Source organism: Diabrotica undecimpunctata, chromosome 2 (genome assembly GCF_040954645.1).
Source record: "Diabrotica undecimpunctata isolate CICGRU chromosome 2, icDiaUnde3, whole genome shotgun sequence".
NCBI lineage: Eukaryota > Metazoa > Arthropoda > Insecta > Coleoptera > Chrysomelidae > Diabrotica > Diabrotica undecimpunctata.
The window spans coordinates 7,763,944-7,782,629 of NC_092804.1; the positions used below are offsets into that span (position 1 = coordinate 7,763,944).

The following is an 18,686-nucleotide window of genomic DNA, read 5'->3' on the forward strand; positions in this document are numbered from 1 at the left end:
TACTCTTACGCTCTACAGGCATCTGTACTATGTTTTAAGAGTACTTGGAATTCCATAAAAGATGATCAGATTAGTAAAAATGACCTTAATGAAGACCGACAATAGAGTAAATATAGAAGGAAGCCTTACAGGAACATTTGAAGTAAGAATGAGACTAAAGCAGGGAGATCCTCTGTCCACTATACTCTTCAATTTCTTTCTGTAGGCAATAATGAGAGAAAGTGGAATACAAACGAAAGGTATGTGACAACAGAAACCAGGTCGTGGCCCTTTGCGGACGATGTGGTGTTAATGGCAAAAACTGAAGGGGACCTGCTGAGGATTTTCAAATTCTCTGAAGCGAAAGCGTATGGCTTAATTATTAATAAACAAATAACAAAGTATATGGAAATGGTATAGACGACATATGAAGACAAAGTTGCCAACAGTTTGGATAAAGTTTTAGTTTGTAACTAGCTGTCTTTATAGAAGATCACTTAAGTAGACAAAATAGTCTTAACCAACGAAGATATTATAATGGCTTGTTCCTTGTTCCAATTCTTGTTCGGACATACTGTTCTTAACATTTCTTTATAACTTTTGTTGCAAAACTAAGTTAATTTTAGCAAATTTTTCACCTTTATGCTTGGCCAACACAAAAGGTGGCAATTTTTTTTTGTGAATACCTAACTAACCAAAAAAAAAAAAAAATAAAGCGTGATGCTGCCTCTAATATTACTTTTATGCATTTTTTTCAATTCCAATTGACTTACTTCTATCCTATTCTTAGAACCAGTATTTTAAATTTTTTATTTGTTTAATCATCGCATTATGCCCCATGCCTACCGCAGTTGATGAATGTTTTTCACCTAAATAAAAGATTTCTTTGCTGTGTCTCTACATTTTTAGATAAAATATATACGCTGTATTATTTTTAAACAAACTCATTATACCGTTGCCCTTTTTACTGTATAAAAAACTACCTGTCTGGCCCAAAACCTGCATAATGTTTAAAAAAAAACGCAAAAGAACACCCCCATTGTCTCACACTCCATAAAATATGGGTTGAAAAATTAGGGCTTTCTCCAAACACGAGATTGATGATGATTTTATTGTACGTTCTATCTAAAACCTTTTTAACGAGCAAAATAAATCGTCGAGGAATTGTTTTTTCTCTAATCGAATCAAAATGAACGGCGTTTGCACTTTCTGTCGTGAAAAATATATTACGAGCCTTGTTTTTTCATTATAAAAAAGAAATTGGCTTTGTGCGACGCTTCAGAAAATGATATAAATTCAATCTAAATTTGTAAAAAAATACGTCGATTTTATGATATTAACTTTATTTCTCATATTTATTTTCGATTGTATGTTTGTGAGTTATTCTTGTATGAATCGACTTTCATCGGTCAACCAATTAAAATTTTGTTTTTTTAGGTTATGGGAGAGACTCAGAATTTAACAATAGGATGAATTTCACTAAGCTTTTGATTGATTTTGCTCCAATGATCTCTCTAACATCTTTGGATGATATTTTAAAAAAAGCTATAAATCATCATCATCATCATTCTGGCATTACAACCCTGCGCTTTTCATTACTTTTTGTTAGAGTCCAGGTCTCTGAACCATATGTTAGGACTGGGCGTATTATTGTTTTTTAGAGTTTTATTTTTGTATTTCTCGATATAATTGGGGATTTAAGAAGGAGATTGAGACCAAAATAGCATCTGTTGGCCGTGCAAATTCTGCGGTAGTATTATTTTCAGTGTATAGGTATACACTGCGCTATTTTCAGCGCTCCCAGGTATACAAATTCGTTCACTGCTTTGATGACGTCGCTTTCTATAACAAGTGGTCGTAGGATTTGTGGTTGCGTGCTTATTTTCATATACTTCGTTTTGTTGGTGGTAAACCCATTTTTGTAGCTGATTATTTTATTGTTACATATGCCTCTCGTACAACGTTTTCCGTTCTACCAACAATATTGATATACAACTGTTATACAACGATATACAACTGTTGTGATTTGTGACATTTTGTGCACTTTTTCAGAGCCAGATTGAACAGTATACAGGAGAGATGGTCTCTCTGGCGCAGCCCGTTATTTGTTTTAAAAGTTTCAGACAGTTTCCCTTGAATTCGTACTCTACATTCAACTTTTTTAAGAGTTAAATTTGTTAAACATTTCTGTTCTATTCACAGAGGCGTAGGCTACTTTGTAGTCTATAAATATGTGATGAGTATCAATGCATTTATTGAATTGTCGATTTGCCACCTCTGAAACCAGCCTGGTATTTTTCTACTATCCATTCTATCTATATCATTTTTTGTAAATGATGCAAAAAATTCCAATATTTCAATCATTAAGTGGGAATTTCTGTAACTATATTTCTTTTATAAGCTGCTGTAATGCCATTATGGTATCTGTGGGGAGCCTTGTAACTGGCTCCCTACATAAGAGGGTTGGAAATCGTTTGATTCCAAGCCTTACTTCAAAGGACTTGTGAGTGGATGTATCTCCATAGGTTTGGTTCTTCAGTGACCGTTGAAGGATAAGGATTGTTAATTTGAGCAAATATAGCTCCAGAGAAGTAAAATCACTTTTAATTTTATCGATTTATAATTAACTATTTTTAGAGTAGAGAAGCCTCAACACGGCCGTAGCTGACTATACACTGTCAAACAATTCTTTCTTTATTACACGTAAAAGAGAAAACCGTATTTATGAGAAAAATGCCCGATTTCGGCGTAGAGAAATATTTTATATATGAATTGAGAGTGTTTTAAAATGCACATGCCTCAAGGGCGGTGTGTGAGAACGATCTGATAAAATACTACTTGATGCGTAAAAGTGAAGATTACCCCTCTTGTATTTAGGTGTGAAAACTATTTAAGAGGCTGTGGCGCCAATGAGTCGGGTATCCCGAGCAAACTTGATGAAATGACTATTTTACTTATTCTACACTAAGAAAAGTCTAAGGAATTATATTTTTATTTTATATTTTAAAATGATATGTTCATTTCTGGAACAGTATCGTTGCGACTTTCTTTATGTAGTTCATCTGGAGATCATCTATTCCGGGTGACTTGTTTCTGACTAGTTTTTTAACTGCATCTTTAAATTCAAAAATCGTTGGTGGTTCCTCTACCCTCTCGTCTGTTCCACTTACCTCAACTCTTTCGTCTTCCAGGTTTTCTTCTTTTTCCTCTATATTAAGTGTCTGGTTAAAATATTTCACCCATCTATTCCACCCATCTTTCCTTGTTGTTAATGGGTCGTCATTCTGACTTCTGCTTTATTTTGTGGTTGCCTTGAATTCTTTTCTGTTGATGTTAACTTTCTCATAGAATGCTCTGGATTCTTTCTCTCTGTTAAGGTTTTCTATATATTTAAGTTCCTTATTAAAGTGGTTTCGTTTTTTTTTCTTTTGTGCAGCCTCTTTTATTCTTATTTCTTTGTTTGATAATTCTCTACAGTTACTATTATTATAAATCAGTATTGTTTGCAGTCTTATTGATAGATTTGTCAATATATTAGGTTTTTGTCATTCATTTAGTTTTTAGATGTTTGTATGGCATTTCCAAGTAAGTTTAGTGTCGAAAATGAGTACTACTTATTTATTTATGAAAATGAGCAGATGGCTATCCTGTGGGAAAACTTACGACTATTGTTCTTATAACAAAAATATTAAAGCCACTTACTTAAGACCATTCAAGCATTTGACCAATAGCTTCTAAATCAGTTTGCAAGTGGCAAACTTCTGGTGCGGAAAAGTGTCTTCCTCACCATAAGGAAAAGAGAGTAGTGTTTTTTTTTTATTTAGTTAATGGCTTTGGATAACTTGATCCATTCAGTGACAGTAGTGTCTTATTTTTATTATTTACATAAATATAATATTCTTTTACACTAGCCTTTGCCTTTTTTCTGTTCCTTTAGAATTTTTGTTCGTTTCTTTTTCGACTTAAAGAATGTTGCGCTAGTCCTAATAAAAAAAAACAAGGAAAGATATATTATTTCCATAGTTTAAAAGAAGTTTAACTTAAAAGAAAAAAAACATTATTGATTTTAATGTCAGACACGGCTACAAGAAGGTAAATTACAAATCTCTTAAATTGTAAAGAAATGTATCAAAACAAAGACAGGTGAAACAGTTCATTATAGAATATTTGCCAAAATTTACGGCAGACCTAATAAGCAAAAACTGTAAAACGTTTTTTATTGCAGAGGATATCGTTTTATACCTTTGCTGGTGTTCCATCTCCAGCGCGCATAGTGGTATGTTGTCAATAAGAGTTAAAGCATGCAGAGAGATCACAAGCCGGCGACAAGCGCTGCCACTGGTGCCATCATTACAAGATTTGAAAAGTGACATCAAAAACCACTTCATTGAAACTATCTATCTCCATCCATCCAATGGCGCTACAGCCCAAATCGGGCCTTGGCCTTCTTCAACAGGCTTCTCCAATCATCTCGATCTACCGCTGTTCTTTTCCATGAACGCGTTCCCAGGCAGTTCCTGGCATCCTCATCGACTTCGTCTTACCATCTCTTTTTAGGTCTTCCAACAGGTCTTTTTCCCTGCAATCTTGCATTTAATAATTTTCTGGGGATTCTATTCTCATGCATGTGGACCACGTGCCCTGCCCACCGTAATCTCTGCATCGTATATTTCTCTATTATACCTAATTCGCCAGTTGTTGTTTTCACTTATTGGGCCCAGGATCCTACGTAATATTTTTCTTTCAAACACGTCTAATGCATTGGCAGATTTCTGTGTCACCACCCATGTTTCACAACCATAACTTACTATGGGCCTGATTATTGTTTTATAGACCCGGAGTTTTGTTTTCCGGGAAACTATCTATCTATCTAGTTCTATACATAATTTCAAATAAACAATTTTCTTTTAAATATATCTTCTACCTAGATATATAATTTGTGCACATGGCAAAATATGCTGGCGTTAATTTATCAGCAAACAGTTTGTATTATTTAATTTTTTTTGAAAAGATATACATCATACATTTTGTAAATTTACCACATTAGTTATATTTCGGACAAATAATGCATACATACATTTGTCATGGCTGCATTTATAAAGTAATTTGTGTTATCGATATGCGGTGTGCAATGTAAAAACAATTAATCCATGTTGAGGTCGATCGGGCAAATATATTGGTTTGTGATTTATTCTTTTTGAGTAACATTGTTTAGCAGAAATTTGAATTTGAATTTGAAATACTGGATACTCTCTTTGTGCATTTAGTAGTTAAATGCATACTTTGGTATATTATTTTACTATAATTGTCAACGAGCGGGTCCGTCTTGATTCAGTTTACTCCTCTATCACGTCTCTCTAATGATGAGTAGACCCTGGATGACTAGACCCTGAAACACGTATCCCAACAAAAAATTAGAGTTTATTACGAATTTTTTCATTCTTTGAAAAGCAGACCTAGCATATTCCAACCAAGATACTGGAATTTTTATATGGGTTCTATCTGTTTGTTCTAGATACTAATATTAATGTCGGCATTTGGTGCACGTGTAACGGCCATTACTTTTGTTTTATTTGTGTTTATATTCAGCCCAAGCTATCTTTCTCTCTTGTTATGGCATTCAAAAGTCGTTGCGTAATAAACATTAAGTTAATTACATATTCTCCGTTGATTTTTATTCCTTCTTCAATATTTTCGAGGGCATTTTGGAAGATCTTTTCGGAATATATATTAAACAATAGTGGAGTAATTACACATGGCGAACTCCTCTTTTTATTGACATTTCTGCTGTCATACAATTGTCTTTTTTAATCGACGCCATTGATCCCATTTATTATTTATTATTTGAATTTGATTTATCCCATTATTTTAATTTGATCCCATTATAGGTTTTTAATAAGGGACACCGTGTTATGATCTATATCATGTGTTTGGATTTTTTTTAAAGTTCTGTGTGTTTTACTAGATCAAACGCTTTTTTGTAGTCGATAAAACAGAAAAACACGTCTTTTCGTTGATTTTGGCGTTTTTGTAGTAATATCTGGAGGCCAAATAATGCCTCCCTCGTACCAAGCCCCATACGAAATTCAAATTGATTGTAGCTCAGATTTCTTTCGCATTCTCTGTATATACGTTGATGTACAATTTTGAGTAAAATTTTCATAAAATGGCTCATTAGGCTAATTAATCGGAACTGTGAACATATATTTGTTTTATTTTTCTTGGGTATAGGTATAAATGTTGATCTAAGCCAGTCTTCTGAGAAGATTCCAGTGGTATATATTTTGTTAAATAGTAGTGTTAAGGAGTGAAGATTTTATTTATTGATAAGTTTTATCATCTCTACATATATCTCATCTGAACCTGAGGCCTTTCGTGGCTTTGTCGTATTGATTTTTTTTGTAACTTCCGATGTTAATATATCAAGTATTGTGTCTTGTACTATATTCATTTGTGGTTCTGTTCTCTCACCTTACATGTATTTTCTCTGTAATTTGGTTATTATCACCTACTAGAGTTGTTTTAGCAGTAGTAGTTTTTTTAGTAATGCCCTCAGTTCCTCACATCTGCTGTTCATTCATTCTTCTTTGGCTTTCCCAATTTTGTTTCGGATGGTTCTCTGAGTTTCTTTATATTTTACTTCATTGCGGTTTTTGTAAGATCTTTTTACGTTCAACAGTTCTAGGATTTCTTTTGGCATCAATGTATTCTTGGTTTTTTTTGTGTTGTCTTGTAGTTGTTCTGTTTGTACTTTTTACTGATTCTTTTGCTACCGCGGGTGCTTCACTGAATTTTTCTATGAGTGTATCATTGAGTGTTTTCTCTATCTCTGCCTATACTGCTGGATTTTGGTCGGAACCAATATCCTCCCGGGATATGTTTTAACTGCTCTGATTTCAATTCTATAACGCTTGTCAATTAATATATAATACATCTGCCAATTTCTTTGGCCCAAACCAAAGTTTCCGACTACGTCTTCGGTCCGCCCTTCATCTAATTTGGCATTAAAATCTCCCATAATAATGTTTACAGTATTTTTTTTTGCGATCTTTATTAGCTGTTTGATCTCTTGGTAAAATTCTCGTATTTCTCTTTCTGGTTTTTCTCCTGTAGGAGCATATACTTGAATAAAATTAATATTTCGAGGAGTGGTATTAATTTGTAGCACAGCCACCCTATCAGATATAGGTATAAAGTTCTTTACACATTTACTGATTTTCTCGTCAACTATAAATGCCACTCCGTTATAATGATGAGGATAGTCATTACCAGCATAGTATATCACATGGTTATCAATGTGTGTCTGTCCAGATCCAGGTCACCAAACTTCACTGACTCCGAGAATGTTGACTTCTATTGTTTTCATTTCTCACACGGTGTTATGAGATTTTCCTGGCATAAAGAGAGATTTTGCATTCCAGGTTCCAATTGTTAATGTGTCATTTTTGTTTTCCACTTTCGAGTGGTTCCTAGCATTTACCGTGAAGACTCTTAACGTCACTTGACCATTTAACATCTACCACGGACTAGCGCCTTTTGTTTTCTACAACTTGTCATAGTCATAACATCTTGAGAATATTTAGTGTATTGGTTTCTCCTTGCCTTACACACCGCAGTCTTACATCCGATAAAACTAATATCTGATTCCAAGCCTATTAAGAACTCATTCTTCTCTACCTTGGAGTTAGTAATGGCATAACTGCTGCCCTATACCATGTCCTCAGTTGATCCGCGGTGGTGTTATTCCTTTCTTTTTTATGTGCTTGCACATATTCAATTATTTTATTCTTTGTCATAGAGCTGAATCAGTTTCCTGGAATGAGGTTTATTTTCGTATTAAATTAGAACTAGCCGATTAAGCATAAAATCCGCATTCAGGTTCAGCATTCTTTTGATAAAATTGTCGACATATTTCTTAGATCTGATGTTTTTCAAACACATAGTATCCAAAAAAGGTGGCTCTCCTTTTTGGCCCACCTATACACTGTGATAAGAAGATAGAACATACAGAACATACAACATACAAGATACAGAACTGCTGGTGTCAAAATTCTTTGACGAAAAGCGCTAGCTGTACTCTTCGGAAATCTATTATGATTAAGCTGTGGGACAGTATCTTTTACTACATTGGACATTCTGCTAAATAGATCCTCAATGGTTCTAATTTCATGCAATATCATTCTAGCTTGACACTGGAGTGTTGGATTGTCAAAACCCTCAATATTATATTGGATTAACTCACCTTCTGGTATTCCTGCACTATTTCCCAAGGTCATTTTCTCTTGGTAGTAGTTAGTAAACTTCTCACCTGATTTCCACATTCTCTTTTCAAAGTTTCTGCGCAGCATCACGACGTCTGCCTGGTTAGAGAACATCTTTCTCATTTCACTTTTTAGTGTTTCCCAATCAATCATAACGTAGTCAACTTTTTAAGTAAACCAGTTTTTTGCATGGCCTGTCAATTTTCCCATCGCTATAATTTGCATAATATTGTCAGGCACATTATACACACTTTGTACTGCATTAAGTCTTTCTAGCCATAGTGTAATGTCCGTATTTTGACCAGAAAACTCAGGTAATAGGTTAGCTATTTCTTTGTTACTAAAGGACCGCTCTTTTTCTCGTGGCCCTGTACTGTGGGTTGTCTTTGAGTTGTCTTGATATATTAATAGGGCTCTTACTGTCAATTGAATCATATCTTCCACCGTAAATTACTCCTGCAATGGCATTGTCGCGGCGGCTTCGCTGGCCGGTATATTGGCTTCATCCTCTGCCTGCATATTGTTTCGTTCCATGTCCATATCCCACTTCTGATCTGTGGACAATATTTTTGCCACACTTGAAATTTAACCTTTGGCCTAGTAATGGGTTGATGTAATAGAATCTTGATGTTATAAAAAGGTAAACAGAAAAGAATCGGATCAGCTAATAATCGTAATTTATTTTATATGCGATATTCGTAATTTAAGATGTAAACACTTAATTAATTAAATAAATAATGTCATCCAGTGTAAGTTATCCCGTTGTAAAGAGCAGTGAATAAATACGATACACCATAAGTTAATAGATTCACCAATCCTTCTCTCCCAAGAAATCAAGATGTAGTTAACATAAAGAAGTATCGCCAATCAATTTATACAGTAGTATATTGACAATATTTTTAGATGGAACCGCAGATGTATGTTCCATTTTAAGTATAATGTAACACCATATTTTCTATTTACTCGTTGAATTTTATTGATAATATTTTCATGTTTATTATTTATTTTAAATCACACATAAATTCTTCTAAAGCAAAAACATTTAAAAAAGGCGCACCTGCAATACATTATTTACGATTTATATATACAGAATCAAATGCTTCACCAAATATTTACATATATTTCAGTTTCCCACACCTGCTCTCCTCGCTTATTTTCTCCCTCGTCTCTAAACTTCGCTTGTATACCGCATTGGGTTTGTTAGATAGAACGTTCTGGTTCTGGTAGTAAAATACGTAGTTCAAATTCAAAATATATCTGCATTCGAAACCACATAAATACTTTTCTGGTTAGTACGCCAAAATGCAGTTTAAGCTTGTGGTGTCATAAATATTTTAGTGCAGTTGTTATATTGTACAATGTGTAACAAAATAATGTCACTATTATTGATACGTGTACTATCTACAATAAGTTGTCGCAGGTTATAATTTTTATCAAATTAAACTAGTTTTACATTTAATATTCTAATTTAAAATTTACAGAAGCAACAAAAAAAACCAAAGAAAAATTAACCATAACTGAAGGGTTTTGTTACGTAATGAATGTCCCGCGTTACGTTCCGCGAGAGATTTCTGGTCCGAAAAAATACAAAATTAAATTTCTAGTAAGTAAAAAAACTTTATATTATTAAAATTATAGTATTAAAATATGCAAATGATGAAGTTTTATTTTAATACAGTTTGATTTGGTGGTACAAACTCGACTGTATATATCTACGCAATTATAACATTATTTTATTTATTTATCGTATGGCATACAATAAGAACACATATTTAAAAAGCAATATAAAACATTACATGGAGTATTACAAACGAACATCTAATGCATTAATATAGTCTAAAACATTTTCGGTCGCATTCAGGAACTCGTCAAAAACTCCAGGGAACCGCCTTCGGGGGTATTCTTCAACAATGTGACGGACGGTCTGTCGTTGCGCACCACAGTCACACTCCGGAGTTAGGGCTTTTCCCCATTTATGTAAGCTGTCAGCACATCTACCGCTTCTTGTTCTTATTCTGTTTAGCGTTGTCCATGTACTCCGGGTCAGTTCAAGCCTGGCGGTTTCTGATCGATACAGGCCATTTGCTGTGCTTCCTGTGGTGAGTCGCGCTCTCATTGTCTTCTCCAAGCGTTGGTGAGGTCGAAATGTTCCTGATGTAAGGAGTGGCCCTTAACATGACAGGATATCTGGAGCGCAGTCTGTTCATTTCGATATCAAGCTTATCCTGGTGGATGGGTAGTTGATGGTTAGACTGGATTTTTCGATATTCTCTGAGAAGGGAGTGACTTCTTCGTAGTTTCGGCGGTGGAATGTGACTCAGGATGGGAAGCCAATAGTTGGGTGTTGCTGTAATTGTACCTGAAATCATTCGCATTGTTTGGTTTAATTGGATGTCAATAATCTTTGTGTGTTTGCTATTGAGCCATACTGGGGAAGCATATTCAGCTGTCGAGTATACAAGTCCGATAGCAGATGATCTGAGTACGGAGGCTGAGGACCCCCATGTGGTACCACATAGCTTTTGGATTATATTATTTCGCGTTTTCAGTTTTGCTGCCGTTCTTTGTAGGTGTTCTTTAAAACTTAAAGTTCTGTCAAGAGTCACTCCAAGATATTTTGGTGTTGAGTTATGAGTTAGTAGTCTGTCTTCAAAGTGAACGAACAGTTTTTTGTTGGCTTGGGCATTGTTTAGATGGAAACAGCACACTTCGGTTTTCGTCGCATTAGGCCGTAGCCTCCATTTGCGAAAGTATTCTCCCATAATGGCAAGGTCATCCGTTAGTATTGTTTCTGTAACTGCCATGTTATTATGTCTTGCTGCAATGGCCCAGTCGTCAGCGTAGCCAAATTTCTGCTAATTTGTCCTAGGTAGGTCCGCGATGTATAAATTAAACGGTAAGGGTGCCAAAACAGATCCCTGTGGCAGTCCATTGCTGAGCTTCATTTGGACACTTTTAGAGTTGCCCATTGTGACTTGGAAAGGTCTGTCGGTGAGCATGCTATCAATGAGTCTAGTTATCTTTTGACACGGGATGGCACGGATTAGTTTGCAGATTAGTCCTTGTCTTCAGACGGTATCGTATGCAGCTGATAGGTCAATGAAAGCAACGGATGTTTTTTGCTTTCTTTAACCTGCTTCAATATGTGTTGTTAGGGATAGGATCTGATCTGTGCAGCTGCGGTTAGGTCTGAACCCTGCTTGCTCAATAGGTATCAATTCAAATATGTTTTTACTAATTCTGTTGTAGATTAATCGTTCCAACAGTTTATAGACACAGCTCAGCAGTGCAATCGGTCGGTAGTTTTGAGGCTGATCGTTTGCCTTTCCCGGTTTTAAAATGGCTATAATGGAGGCCCTTTTTAGTGAATGGGGGATTTCCCCTGATTTTATCATATCTGTATAGAAATCAACCAGCCATTTCATAGCATATTTGCCACAGTGGAGTAAAAATTCTGGATGAATTTTATCGAAGCCGGGTGCCTTTCCAGACTTAACTTCTGATATTGCTGAGTTAATTTCTTCTAGAGTAAACGCTTCAGAGTATTGAGATGTAAGCGGGCATTCAGACTTCAGTATTTTTAGTTCTTGCTTTACTTTGGTGGTGTGGTCACGATCTCTAGGTGCTCTTGAGGTAGCTACAATGTGGGAGACCACTCTGTTGGGAACTATTGGTACTTTATCTCTAGTTGTGTGTCTGCTACTACCAAGTTTTCTAAGTAAGGACCATGCTTTTCTGCTTGATTATAACATTAATAATATGATATTCGATACTCCCTACATTTCCAGACGAAAAAGTCGTAAAATTTAATTGCCTCACACTAGCACTTAGATCGAGAGACGATGTGCTGATTAAGGAATTTTTTAAATAAACATATTAAGTAGTTACTCGACAAGTACTTAATGTAAGAGGAAACCAAAAGAACAAACATGAGATAAACGAACACTGGAATCTCTTTAATCAAACGTACAAAGCATCATGCACAGATAGCCTGTGGCAGTAATTCTTTGTTACATGAATTAACATGACTGTTGGTCATAGAAAAAAAAAACGATGACCGGAAAGGCAAAGGATTTCCTTGTTGAAAAATCTGCGTACGTGGTTCAATACAACAACCACAAATCTTTTCACAGCAGCAGTTTGCAAAATAGACATTGCCATGATGGTCGGCAACATCCGAAACGGATAGAAAGATAGAGAGAATAGATGCTACAAGTAAAAGAAGATAACTAACACTATTCACTTTAATTGAAGTCACTTAAATTATTTATTGTTTTATCAACTGATTCTTGTGAATAAAGAATTTCTATTTTATTCTATTCCATTCTATTATATTGTATTATTTAATTCGTTTTTTTTTTGTCAAGTCTATTCCAAAATTTAAATCCTATATCTACAAATGTTATTAAACTCTTAAACTTAACCCATAAATTAATAATTATTAAGGTTTTAATGATCCTTTTAAATTGACCTCTATTCATCATAACCAATTCCCAGCAGTAAAATATCATGCATAAAATCAATTCCACTATCGATCTTCCTGAAATAATTACATCGCCTTGAAAACGAATGGAAGTCAATTCTTACTAATTAATCTAGCTAATTGCCCATTTTCTAATTCCCAAATTAAAGTCGTTAAGTGGCCCCATGAGAAAAAACAAATTAGGAACGAGTATTATTTTGTCTAAATTGACGTCGTTGGACAATTTATCATGTTTTTATTACAGAAACTTGTGGCATTAAATGGAATCGCTGGTATTTAGGCCTATAAAATGGATTTTCATTTTAAAAGGGTATGTACTTATCGGCAATCAGAGTAAACGATGAAGTATCTTGCAGAAGATTAAGATCAGTTTAAGAAAGAAAATTTTTCATCAAATGACTTACATCAATAAATTAGATATATTTTTTTTTATTTTATTTTATTAACGCATCAACCACGCAGGGTCATTAGCGTATTTAGAATAATACAATATAGATACAATAAGTGAAATATACATTAGTTTACAATAATAATAATACTACTAATAATATCTTTGTGTGTTACAATGTACGTTTTAGATCTTTTGAAGAAGTTGGCAGTCTTTAAAATAGGAAAATATTTTTCGGGTGTCTGTATTTTCTCCTAGGGCATCTCTTAGGGAGTTGGGTATGTTATATTTGAGTCGTTCACTATTATATTTGGGACACTGTATTAAAAAATGTTTTACCGTTAGAAGACTGTTGCACACTTCACACACTGGTTTATTTGTGCGCTGTAATAAATAGTCATGAGTAAGTCGTGTATGGCCGATACAGAGACGGAAATTAGATATAGAAAACAAAAACTATCATCTTAAACCAATAGTTTTGCTTGGGAAACACATAGGTATTTTTATATAAAAAGAAGAACCCTTAGTCTGGTCGTCAAAGTATTGACCCCTAAAAATTATACAAACAGGCTGAATTTTGCCGAGAATATCAATTTTAAGACCCCAAAAAGATGCAAAAAAGTTTAATACTTTTACTCCGGGGGCTTTCCTCTCAACCTCTCCTCGTAGCAGGGTAAAAATGCAAAAAATAGATTTACCAAGAATCTGTTCGCCGTAGAAAAAAACTTTAAAAAAATATGTAGCTGAGATCATTCTAAACGATAATGTTAAGAAATGCTCGAACATATCCACGTCCTTTTGAAGTCAGATTCATAATGCTTGATGACATCTTTGATTTCAAATCCTTTGGAATACAAGTGAACAAAGTTTACTGGCAACAAGTTTGCTGGTTACGATACACTAAAACCGATGCTGTGATGAAAATGTCCTATCAAAATCTAGTGAACAAGTAAACAGCATCAAAAGTCGTGGTCGGCCCAAAAACATTGACTTGAACAAAGCTTATGATAAGCAGTTGCCAATTGCGATTGCTAAATATGTAGATCTGCAGAAAATGTGTAATGATTTAACAGTTAACACAAACAAATAACAAATCATAACTTTTATAAATCTATACATACCGATAAAAATATATGAAAGCGGGGATTCAGACAAAAATTAAATTATTCTAAAATATGATTTAAGTATTTTACTATATTATTATTTCTATCTTTGTAGTTTTCAATACTAGAAAATTCATTTTGTTCCACTTTTACAACAATAAAAGTTGATTTAATTTCACGTATATGCATTTTATTACAAAATCTACAATGCCACAATCACGAATGTAACTTTTTCGAAAATTGATGGATATTTTTGTAAATTCCTGATAATATTTTCAAAATATAACTATAACATCTGTTAATAAAAGTACAAAAAAAGAGGACGCAATACATTCGAAATTTTGGCAACTATATAAAAGTTTAAAAGTTCGATATCTGCTAACGCTCATGGTAGAATTAAACGGACATTTGTTCAACAAATTAGGATGGCGTTCTTCCTACCATTTAGAGCGTACTAAATCATGTAATTATTTCCAAATCGAAGGACCACCCTCTAACGTGAAAAATAAGAACACAAGCCTTTTAAACAATACGTAAGTTAATGATTGAATGTTACTACAACTAAGTTAAAATCTAGCCAAAGTTTTAGCGCAAAGTTCTTTTATTGAAATCGCCGATCACTGTCCACCTTATACTACTCCGCGACACACTACACGAGCACTGATACAGATTAAAATGTTACCAACAATTATCACTTCAACTAAAGATGTTCTCTGCAATATTAATATAATTAATTAAAAATGGGCGTTTAGCTTTTAACTATAAACTATGTAATAATAACTAAGTAGCTACTTAACTAAGCGACACTTGAAATTCTGAACCAAGAATGCGTGTATGCGATTCTAACTAATATGTGACACTGAATGCTACGCGTGAGTTATACAAACTTGGTCGAACACTACAACGATATTGAATACTTAAAATTCTGATTGTTTTCAATCACAAATGAATCCCTTAATTTTTAATCTCACATTATTCTTAACTTCTTAACCTTTTATATACCCTGATCGGAAAATACAACGGAGTGACAAATACTTAGTATAAGACCACAACGTGAACATACGGCAAAATTTAATTAAATTAATTTTATGTAAATTATTCAGTGTAACTAGACAGACGGACAGTCCGCTTTAATAAAACTGTGATTTGAACTAAACACCGGGGAAACAGTATACGATAACAACATTAAACCACGTTTTTGAGTAACGAATGCCAACGATTAGCTCCCGAAGAGCTGTAGTGTCGAAACGAAGTGGCCGTAGATTAATTTGTTTCACTACGATCAGTTTATCAGTAGCGTAACTGCCGTAAATATTGCTTCTTAACTTGTTATATTTATTTTTATAAATTGTCTGTAAAGTGTTTCTTTGGTGTTTGAGTGGTTATTAACAATTTATTTATATCGTTTGTATATTAACTTTGGTAAGTGGATATTTTCAATCACTTCTTTGTGAATTATAAAATTTTTTATTTAATACTGGCAGTCAAAAAAACGATAGTGTTGCATACGGATTTTCTCTGGGTATAAAATATTGTAACGTGAAACTACCGTTCGATTGTTTAAACTTTACTTACAACATTACGAATTAATTTATATTATACAATGTATCTTTACATTGCAAATATTTATTTCAGAATGACTTCGCTATGGAATTTCCTTATAACATCTCTTCGAATATTATGGTCAATACGCGGCATTCCTGGAAAGATCTACCACAGGCATAATCTCTCTCGATGCCATGAGTCACTCGTATAGACAGTTTCAAAGACATTTAGATAGCTCAGGGATTGGCATTTATAATTATGAACAATATGAGGTTATTCATTTGCAAAATTAGGGCATAGGTACATTGGTCATACGATAAGCAATTTGATCTATCTAAATAGAAGTGTATGTTTTGTATTAATTAATAAAGTATTGCAAATTTTTTAAAAAATGAGAGGAATTTTAGTTTTTGTTTAAAATATATGGTCTTGGAGTCATCTTGCAGCCTTGCAGCCTCTTAGTGTTGTCCACTACCGAATATAGGCCTCCTCTATTCGCTTCCATTTTTTAATATTTTGCACTTCTTTCATTCAGGTAATATTTACCTTTATTAAATAATCCGTACAGCGTGTTGGGGACGTCCTACTCTTCATCTGTCCTCTCGTGGCCTTCATTCAAATGGTACTCCGTGAGTATGATTTTCGTATCTTAACTTTCTTAAGTACTTTTACCTATCTACCGTTTCTAAATCATTCCCATCGACTTCATTGCTGTTACTGAAGATTAGATTTGTCTTTTGAAGTAAATTTTCACAAATATTTTAAAAGGGAGATGGTATCTTTTAAATATTATCAACAAACGCTGTTTTAGTTTATTTACATTAAAATAGACGTGCAATATGTTAGGTACCTATATTAATTCTTTAAATAAATACAAAATGTATTTTATCAAAAATTTTAAATTTTTAAATTCGATAAACACGGTTTTAATTTTCAGGTATCCTATTCATAAAACTATGGCCGACGGTAATTTAATAAGCTGTAGCAAACGTCCTCGTACAGTTTTAACTCCGGAAGTAAAAACCATTATTATAAATGTTTTTGATGGACTTAAAAAACGTGAAAATATGGGTGTTTCGGATGCTGTTTCTCTTTGCAGTTTCTTGACGAAAGTTTCGGAAAGCAGTATCTATAAGATTATAAAAGAAAATAAGAAAGGAGTCAAAGAACCGAACACCGAAACAAGAGGAAGGAAGATGATCGTTTTAGATGAAGAAATACAAAGAGCCATTCGACAAAAAATTCATTCGTTTTTCTTTCGGAATGAAATTCCCACATTGAAGAAAATCTCTGCAGAAATCGACAGCGACGATAGTTTGCCAAAAATTTCACGAGAAGTATTACTGTGCACACTTCATTTAATGAATTTCAAATATATGAAACGATGTAGACAAAGCAGTCTCATAGAAAAAAGTGAAGTCGTTATATGGAGACGCAATTATATAAAAAAAATTCGTCAATATCGCACCGAGAAGAGAAAAATTTATTATTTAGACGAGACATGGCTAAATGAAGGCCATACTGTAAACAAGGTTTGGCGCGATTTAAATATTACAAGCGGTAGGCAAGCATTTGTTGATGGATTATCCACAGGCCTTAAGGCACCATCAGGTAAAGGTCGACGTCTAATTATCACACACATTGGTAGTGAGTCTGGTTTTCTTCCCGGTGGACTTTTATGTTTTGAGTCAAAAAAATCTGGTGACTATCACGAGGACATGGACGCTCAGAGATTTGAAACTTGGTTTTCGTCCATATTACCGACAATAGAACCGGGTTCGGTAATAATTTTAGATAATGCTCCCTACCATAGTCGACAGGTAGAAAAGCTCCCAACAACAAGCTGGCGAAAAAGACAAATCATTGATTGGCTGGATATGAAACTAATCGCTTATGACAGATCAATGATTAAACCTGAGTTGTTAAATATTGCACGACAACATAAACATAAATATCATAAATATGTTGTTGACGAAATGGCTCTTAGTCACGGAGTTCTTGTTCATCGATTACCACCATATCATTGTGAGCTGAATCCAATTGAATTGATTTGGGCACAAGTGAAAACAGAGGTAGCACGTCGCAATACTACATTTAAATTATGTGATGTTAAAGTACTATTCGATGAAGCTATACGTAACGTTACCGCAGACAACTGGCGAAAGTGCATCGGTCACGTGGAGAAAATAGAAAATAAGATGTGGGATGTAGATATACAGGTAGATGTAATTATGAAACCGATTATAGTCCAACTTGATGACGAGAGCGATGATTCGGATAATTCTGATTTTGAGTAAGAGTAAGTTTTGTAATTTGAGCCATTTCTTGAGTACATTCCAAGTGTGTTTCACAATTAATTTGCCACAATTAATCGTGACAAACAAAGTTTGGCACGATTTAAATATTAAAAACACTCGACAAGCGTTCCTTGAAGGTCTCTCTACAGGTCTAAAAGCACCATCAAGTAAGGGCCGACATCTAATAATAATACATATTGATAGTGAACATGGTATTTTCCTGGAGGACTCTCAGTTTTGAATCCAAAAAATCTGGATATTATCACGAGGACATGGATACTGAGAAATTTGAAACTTGGTTTTTGTTCATATTGACAAAAATTGAACCTGGCTCAATAATCATTTTAGATAATGCTTCCTATCAAAGTCGTCAAATAGAAAAGCTTCCAACAACAAGTTGGTGAAAAGGAGAAATAAGTAAATGGCTAGATAGGAAAGAAATTGGGTATTACAAGTCTATGGTTAAGCCGGAGTTACTAAATATTGCAGGACAGCATAAACAAAAATTTGTAAAATACGTCTTTGATAAAATGTCTCGTAACCATGCGGTTTTTATTCACCGATAACCACCACACCATTGTTAGCTTAATCGTATTAAGCTAATCTGGGAACAAATAAAAAAGGAGGTTG

General features: G+C 34.1%; 2 protein-coding genes across 2 annotated transcripts in view; one reads left to right on the forward strand and one right to left on the reverse strand.

Moving 5' to 3' along the window:
- LOC140434137 (uncharacterized) overlaps positions 1-18,686 on the reverse strand; it is a 248,384-nt gene that overhangs the window by 132,617 nt on the left and 97,081 nt on the right. The gene's annotated exons all lie outside the window — the stretch shown is intronic.
- LOC140433121 (uncharacterized) lies at positions 16,716-18,056 on the forward strand. The gene has a single exon (XM_072521174.1). The coding sequence runs from the start codon at positions 16,716-16,718 to the stop codon at positions 18,054-18,056; it is 1,341 nt and encodes a 446-aa protein (XP_072377275.1).